The following is a 9209-nucleotide window of genomic DNA, read 5'->3' on the forward strand; positions in this document are numbered from 1 at the left end:
TGCCCAGTACTGAGAGTAAACTGTTGGCGAGATGGCAAGGCCCATTTGAAGTCAGAAGGAAACTTGGGCCGACCACCTATGAAATTGCCAAGTCAGGCAAAGACGGTCCGGGAAGAATTCTGCACATTAACCTCCTTAAACAATGGGTTCCTCGTCCTGATCAGACTGTGCAGAGCCTGATGATTAGGCAGGTGGAGGAAGAAGAGGAACTGGATGACCAATACTTACCCCAGCCAGCTCTAGGAGATGTTAGTTTGAATCACTTGTCACCCCAACGGCAACTTGAGGTGAGGGCCCTTTACTTACCTGAGGTTTTCTCAGAATATCCTGGGTTCACAACTGTAATTGAACATGACATCGAGTTGAAGCCTGATGCTGTTGTGAGGAGAATGAGCTATAGGGTCCCAGAGCGTCTCCAAGAATCACTGAAGAAGGAAGTGGATTTGATGCTGAGGCTGGGGATCATAGAGCCATCCAAGAGTGAGTGGTGCCATCCTGTGGTCCTTGTTCCAAAAAAGGATGGCACAATAAGATTTTGTATCGACTTCCGTTACCTCAATTCTGTGACAAAATTTGATGCCTATCCCACTCCACGTATAGGCGACCTTACAGATCGCCTGGGTAACTCCAAATTTCTGACGACTATCGACCTTTCAAAGGGTTACTGGCAGATTCCGTTGGTTTTGGTATTGGTATTGATTTTGTTGTTGTATTAGTAAAGTTGTTTTTTTTGTCTTCCCTTATGTGTTAATGTGGACAAGTCCGTTTGTATAAATGTGTCCCTGATGTTTAGCTTGTAGATCAGTTCAGTTTGTCTTTACACATACTCAGTTGTTTGAGTTTAGTTTGTTCTGTTGATCTCTTTTATAAGCCTAAACATTTGTTTTGATTATTTGGACTTTGTTTCCTTTTTGAAACCTTTGTAGGCCTATATGATTTTTTGAATTCAGTAAAATATATTTTTTGGGAACATATTTCTATGGCCCTCATTTCTTGACTGCTTGGTCCCTCACAACTAGATACATTTTTTTTGTTGGGGGCAGCCCTAAAACAGTCGCTCATGGCTTGCGTGAAAGTAAACAACTGGGAAAGAAAACAGATGCATATCATTATATTGGATCAGTGCATTCGGTCTTAAAGTGACAACAGCCTAATGTTCCTGCTGCTGTCTGTGACAATGTTAATCAAACAACAAAATACAAAGAGAAAATCACTTTTGTAGCTGTAAAAAATATTAATTTTATTTACATTTATTCAGTGAAGACCAATTGACTATTCAATTTCTGAACCTTAATACTATTAGACTTACCTGAAAAACATAAAGCACTGTTTATTTCATTTTTATCTTTGTTCTATTGTATTTATCTGTGCTTGAAATTTGTTTATTAGCCTATTTTCTATGCAGATTCACTCCCCTACAAAATCACCCCAATCATTCTAGAATTATAACAGTTTTTTCCAAACAGCTATTCAAGTCATCTAGTGATTTTTTTTTTTCATATCATAATATTGCAGAAAACAAAATATCACTATGTGTATGTCAGGGTTTTTTCTGATATCATGCAGCCCTAGTAACTTCATTACTTATCTATATTATGAAAAATGTTGACTTCAACTCTTAGGCCTAAAAGTCAGTCCATGCCTTAAGCTGCCATGTATGCTGTTTTTTTTTTTTTAGTTTAACAAATGTTTTCAACATTGTCTGTAGAACCTCTCATCTGACCTATGTTAAATAAATAAATAAATAAAAACTGGGGTTGGTTACTTAACATTCATGTCAGTACAAATAGGAAGCTCTTGGACCAGATTTTCTGCCTATAGTCAAAAGTCTGATTATGCAAGACTAGGCTAATTAGTAACAGAATAATGACTTCCCAGCTCTAAATGTAAATTCCTGCTGAAAACATCCTTGATACTGAACATAAATGAAATGTGCATAAAGAGGTTCTATTTTTAAAAACCATGTGCTGACAACCTCAAACATCCATAGACAAATTGTTTAGAGCATGTTAACTGTAGATGTGAAAGCCAGACGAGTTGTGTGTCGTGAACCAGAGTGGGAGGTCAGACGTTAAATGGGTCAGTGGTTTAATAAAATAAAACTACTACACTAAACAAAAACACACACATACAATCAATATGTGACTGGAACTCGGAAAAAATAGAGCACCTAATATGGGACACTTCATTTCAATTCAACCTCATAGTGCCCTCAAGCAGTTTGGACTTAGCTAATCAAGACCCTGGCTGACACACACACACACACACACACACACACACACACACACACACACACACACACACACACACACACACACACACACACACACACACACACACACACACACACACACACACACACACAGTGAATAAACTAGTTCTCATTTAAAGATTTTAAATTTACACAGGAGGAAGCAGAATTTAGACCAACCAGAAGGGAAGTTCCTACAGCCCTCTAAGAAATAGTTTTTTTTTCCAACATTCAAACATGAAAAGGTCAAGTTAAGTTATAAAGGCTTTTTAACTAACGTGGAATATGGCAACAACAACCACCATCAAGACCTTAAACAACAAGTTGTTATTTTTTGTTGAAAGGACAATTATTTCGGCTCAATTTGCAAGCTAGCCTGCTACTCCTCAAAGTCAAACATGAAGCTGCTTCCTTTTTGATTTCTCCAAGCAAAAAAATGTGTTTGGTTCAGAAAATAATACACTGGGGCCAAAGTCTGAGACCACAGCCGAGATTCTCAAGCATGTCAGTCAAACACAAAATCAAATCTAAGATTATTATACATACTTCAGATGTCAACCAGAGTCCTTTCTTCAAAATCACTTGGCACAATAACTAGTACAGTAGTCAGCATGCAGGGAGAGGCTGCTGAGATTCTTCACATTTTTCAGCTTTAGGGTTGTTGTTTTTTTGGATGATGTCAGAGCAGTGATTCTCATACAAGGAGAACTGGTTCTATATTGTTTTAGAAAATATTTAAACAAAATTATTTTCAAGCATCAGTTATTATTAACAGTTCATCACCATCTGAATTCTTCCACTAATGTGGAAAGAACACCATATTGAAGCACTCTTGATAGTGTCTCCTTCACCACTACTGAATAGTGGCACGGCAAAAGAAATGAGTGCTTGAGGAACTTTATGTGATGTTATCAGTTCAAATCAGACTAATCATTCTCTCACTCACAGAATCGATCATAATGGTTCTTGACTGAACAGTAAGATTTCTGTTAAGAAATTAATACTTTTATTCAGCTAGGAAGCATTAAAATGATCAAAAGTGACAGTAAACACATTTACATTTTTACAGAAAAAATCTAGGCTATTTCAAATAAATGTTCTTTTGAACTTCCTATTCAAAGAAAAAAAAAAAAGTATATACACTTTAAGTTAGAGTTAGTTATGGACAACATTAGGGTGTAACGATACCCTCATGTCACGATTCAATACATATCACGATACAATATTATTCCATTACTCCAAAGTAAAAGGTTAACAAAAAGTTAACTTTTGATTAAAATGCTAAATTTGGTATTACATTGGGGGTGGGAATGAATAGACTTGGAACAGCTGGTAACCCAATGCACAGGACAATGCTGACATCAGAATAAAAATATGTATGATTCTGAAGCTGAAAATACATAATTATTTTAGACGAATATGCTTTCACTCTGACTAGATAGGCTATATATTTAAAATAATGTAGGCCATTTTTTACTGGTAACATAAGACATTTGGCATTATAATGACCCACAAATATTCCCCCATTGCATTTATAATACATTATATTCAACATTATATAGTAGTTTAATATACTACTGACACCAAAAAAACACCAAACTCTGTAAAGATTTTTTTCCCCCCCTTGCACAGTAATTTTCATTTTTTGGGTGAACTATACACAATACAGATTGTCACTATCAACAATGCATATTGTTGAATTTTCGTATTGCGATATATTGTGACACGATATATTGTTACACCCCTAGACAACATGGTTATTTAAAATTGTAATAATATTTTTGCAATTTTACGGTTTTACTGTATTTTTGATCAGATAACATAAAAATAAATATTACCAACCCCAAACTTTTGAACGGTAGTGCAGTTAGTCCTAAAAGATTAGTTGATGGAATTGTTAAGGATTAAGTAATCAGAATGGAATCTGACAATTTGAACAAGAATGGTTCAAGTCAATTCTATACAATTCGCATTGCTACATGCAAAAAGAATGTAGTTGATCTATCAATTAAAAGCATTGCATTAAGAAATATGCAAACTACAACAGACTTTTAGTACAGACAAAGCAAAAGTCTACTACTACTCAACTAAAAATTATTAGGCCACACTTTAGCTGTGAACAAAATCACTAGACTTGTTGTGAACAATATTCCCACATGAGAGGAAGAAGAACAGATCAGTTTTAAAGATCCCTTTTGAAACCACACATTCACCTATTTTCATTTAGCCTACACTCTGCAGTCAAGACCTGACATGACCAAGCGATGTCCACTTGCACCTGCGCAAAGTACACTTATTACTCTAACACACTTCCATACTTCCTGGTGGGTTCAGTTTCCAGTCCTGCGCTTACATAACTTTGTGACAACATGATGAATTACTGACGAGAGAGGGGGGGCACTCAAGGCCACGAAAGCAACCTGCCTGCCAGCCAGACATTCACTCTTACCTACAGCTGGGAAAACAAATGACCATTATGCCCCATGTAACATCTAAAAACCAAAACATTTCCTTGAACTTTTCCCTTTAAAAGTCAATGCTTCTGTACACACTAAACACTAACAGAAAATGTAAAAGGGACATGTTCAAACACCTCTTCCACTACAGGTTTGAGATAAAAAACTCTGCCCTAGAGTGTTATACCAGGAGCTGACTTCACATAAAACCCATAATTCAGACTATAACATGGGTGATGAAGAAAGATCAAAGAAAGTTTTGACCAACAGCCATTTTTACCAGTCATAAAATTTACTTTTGAATGTGCAAATCGCTTCTGGCTACTAACAATACAAGCATGAGCCAAAGTCTTGGTCACCTGACAGAGAAAATAGCCAATAAAACAAACACACCACTGACTCCCTCACTAAATCTAGAAGTACAATAAAAGTAACTTCTAATGAGAATACAGTAAGTTTAATTGGAGTCAACAACCTGAAATCGAGAGGAGTAAAAATGGAAATGAACCTAACTCAAAAGAGGATTTGTAGACAACTCATCACATTTGCACTTTATTCAAACCAGCTGAGTAGTGCTAAAGAGCATGACAGTGCAGAACCGGTACTAACCTAACGTTTTCCACTACATTTGTTTACCAAATACCTACCTAACTGCAATAGGGAGGTGCTTCTTATTAGTTTTTGTTACTGTTCAGCTGATTCTTATTAGTCGTACCGGTGGTTGTGGATTTGATAATGACACTGGTCAGTTATTGTTGTTGTTATTAATAATAGTAACTCTATTAATGGCACAGGAGGTCATGTGATGTAAACATGACGGCGCCCTTAAGGGGGCGACCCGCTTCTTCTTAAATAAAATAGCTTTTCTCGAAAACTGACATGGTCTGGATTTTTCATCTTATGTGAGTGTACATCATTGTAATGGACCTGTCAAAAGTGCAGTTAATTAATTTAAACGTAAAAATGTATTCATCAATTAATAAATTACTATGTACACCTTTAAGGGGGCTTCTTTGGAACAGAGCCACAGCAACTAGTACAAACTGCTTAAAAACCAATCAAACAAAGTCAATGCCAGTTACATCCGAAAGGTAAACAATAATAATGTAGTGGAAGGGCAGGGATCATTAATCTTGACGCAAAACGAATCGAATTTACTGGTTTAGACAAGCCTAGCCAGTTTGCGACACTGGCGCCTAGTCAAATTTTCATTTGATCATAAGTTTTTTTTTCCTTTATTCAACTTGGATACAGTTTCATTTTTGTAAATGACGCTGAAGTGACTCGTTCGCGCTGTTTCCTTGGAAGCTGAAACGCGACACTGTAACTGATCGAAAATAAGCGAGTTGAACTCACCCATACTGTCCTTCGATACGAGACCGTCTTGATCTGATGTGTACAATCTGCCGTCCTAGCTGATGTTAGCTAGCAGACTGAATGCTAGCAGTAAATCCTTGTGCGTGGAATCGGGTTGGTGAAGTGCTTGTTAGCGAGTTTATTTGCGCTATTAATCCATTCGACTTGGTTTAAATGTCGGCCTGGTGTTAAACTGTGAGGTATGATTCTTAAGAGTACTGTGCAGGAAGTTATCCCGAAGTCTCCACCTTTCTTAGATTTGCCTCCGCGATATTTCAACGGGAGGATCCCGCGAGAAGTCAGGTTTCCTCGCTGGAATACAAGAGGCTGAAGTGTGACATTTCAGTGTAAATTGAGTATTCAAGCATAAATGTTGCTACCCACGCAAATCTTGCAGTGATTTAACTACATATAAATTAAATTAATATATCTTTATATATCATGTACAAGCCTATGTACTCTGCGATTATGTAGAGCATTGTAAACCAACTGGAAAATATATTTTATTGTATATGAGAAATAATTTTACATAATGTATATTAGCATTTTTTTAACATTTAATTTTGTTTATTGTTTATTATGTCTTAAATATTTTAGTACAAAAAGCAATATGCTACATTTACATTGGGAGTGGGAATACCAGTCATTTGCAGTCACTTATTATATTTTTGTCAACAGAGTATGTAGGTTTGAAGTAGGCTAGCTGTGAAATCTCGTCTTCGCTCAGCTGAATGTCTCTCTGTGGCTGAATTATTTGCATTAAATTTGGCTATTAATCTGTTAACTGTAAACTGAAATTGCCTCAATCAAAGCCAATTTCCATAAGCATGTACTTCCCTTAGTTTTTATGGCTTGTTTGAAATTATATCTTCTCTGCTTGAGTCCATGATAACACAACAACCACAAACAATTACATTAATTGTGAAAGATTATTTGCATCAAAATGAAGGGAAAAGAACCATGGTAGTTTGGATCACATTGTGCTTTGGCACTGTTAAATAACAAAAGAAAATAACAAAGAAGAAAAATAATAAAGCAAAATAATCAGATTATGTTATCATGTTCGAACTGGATATTTATGAGAAAACTAAAAAAAACCTTAAGAGAAAAATACTCCATAATTTTGTGTTGGGCTTTTAGAGGCTTCCTTCTTTGCAATCTGTCATCAAGAACTGGTTTATGTTATATGACATTTCAGTAAATTATGAATTTCTGTGAAATGCTATTATTATTATTCACACACAAATATTGGTTAATGACAAAAAAAAAAGAAAAGAAAAATAATAATGACATTTGTAGAGAATTAAAATAATAATAATATAAGAGTTATGGAAAAATAGCATGCACTTAAAAACATCTGTGTTCAGAAAAAGCCAAAAGATGGCGTCAACCCACAATTTACATCCATCTAATAAACATCTATCTAGTGGGGTCATAAGGTCCAATGGTTTCCACTAGAAATGGAGCTCCAGAATGAAGTCATGCTTTCCATGTCTTCCCTAATCCCAAGACATAAACATCACTGAAATGTTATGGGTTGTTCCAAAGCACAAATTGTAGATTTATAAATGTCTATTTGATCCTCTCATAAACACAGCTCAGACCTACTATCAGCATTCCAAGACTGTTCAAGGGCAAATGGCCTTAAATAACCTTAATTTATTATTTTATTTTATTTTATTTTATTTTATTTTATTTTATTTTATTTATTTTATTTTATTTTATTTTATTTTATTTTATTTTATTTTATTTTATTTTATTTTATTTTATTTTATTTTATTTTATTTTATTTTATTTTATTTTATTTTATTTTATTTTATTTTATTTTATTTTATTTTATTTTATTTTATTTTACCTTCTGTGGTAGCAATTCTTTGAGTATATTCCTGTGGTTTTTGTCTCTCCCTGCTGGGCACTCCATGCAATTGTGTAGACTTGCACAAACAGAAGTTGCCTCCTTTTATACCATCTCCAATCTATCCTAACTAAACTTAAAAAACTGTCACCCCCCTTTTTTTGAGTAGACAAGAAAATGCACATTTTGAACTTAAATGGTTGTAATTAAAGAATGCTTTGGAGTATAGACATACAATTGATCTTGTTTTAAAGAAGACATTTGGCAGATTTTTGTAGAAGTGAAATAAATTAAGAAAGTGAAACAGTCTTAGTCTTAGTCTTAGAACTCCCTTAAATCCAACATCAGTTGTAGAAACTGCTTTTTATACTAGATCAAATAAGGTTAATGAAATTCTCCTTGTGTCCTCAAAACTGCCTTTTATTGCCAGCAGAGGGCAGAACATGAACAATCTACAAAACTAAGACAGAGTGGAATGACACTGTATTTTCTTTTACTTTAACTGTATTGCTTCTTATTTCTTCTTTTATTTACTTTCTGTTCTCCAAATGATTTTAAATGTCTTTTTGTTCACATGAAATCAAATGGTGCTATGTGTCAAAATATAAAGCAAACTCTTTATTGATCTTAATTGATTGCTGAATGCACATGTAGTTTCAGGCAGATCCTAGTTATTATAACGTTATTATCATTATGTTTTTGCACCACACAGCCTCAAATTGACTTCAACAGATTTGTTTTATGCTAAAAACTTTACACATTTGCATATGATTGGAAAAGAGCAAACCATCAGGTTAGTAATATAATATAATATAATATAATATAATATAATATAATATAATATAATATATTTACAAATAACATTTAGGCTATTTTGAGTACAGTTCTAATTATTAATGACTGGCATGTAAACATTTGGTTGCTTCAGATATATTTGTGAACACTTTTTCTCTTTATCCCATTACATTCTGCAGAAAATGCTGAGTAACAAATAATCTAGTGTCAGCCCACATAAATATATCTAGTAAAATGGAAAAACAGTCCACAGTGCGTGTAGAATATTGTTTGTTTATAGCACTCGGTGGTGTGTGGTACAAATAGCCATATTGTTGTACATTTCAGCATGGATGCACTAATGTTAGTCAGACCGAGGCATTTCTCTTACCCTATCATCTAAGTCAACCCACTTAGAGTGATTTCCTAGGGCAGAAACTGTGTGGCACGTGAGAGCATTTCCCCGTTTCATCCTTTTAGCACTCAGTTGCACGTGTCGGCCTGTCCAGATGGTGCG

General features: G+C 34.8%; 1 protein-coding gene across 1 annotated transcript in view; it reads right to left on the reverse strand.

The window, feature by feature from the left end:
* cd2ap (CD2-associated protein) overlaps positions 1–6316 on the reverse strand; it is a 56954-nt gene extending 50638 nt beyond the window's left edge. Inside the window, exon 1 of the mRNA XM_082147762.1 lies at positions 6064–6316. Within this exon, the coding sequence (XP_082003888.1) occupies positions 6064–6067 (4 nt within the window). The 5' untranslated portion in view covers positions 6068–6316. The remainder of the gene's footprint in view (positions 1–6063) is intronic.
* Positions 6317–9209: the final 2893 nt, after the last annotated feature.

This window comes from Leuciscus leuciscus, assembly GCF_965113295.1.
Source record: "Leuciscus leuciscus genome assembly, chromosome: 19".
Classification (NCBI taxonomy): domain Eukaryota; kingdom Metazoa; phylum Chordata; class Actinopteri; order Cypriniformes; family Leuciscidae; genus Leuciscus; species Leuciscus leuciscus.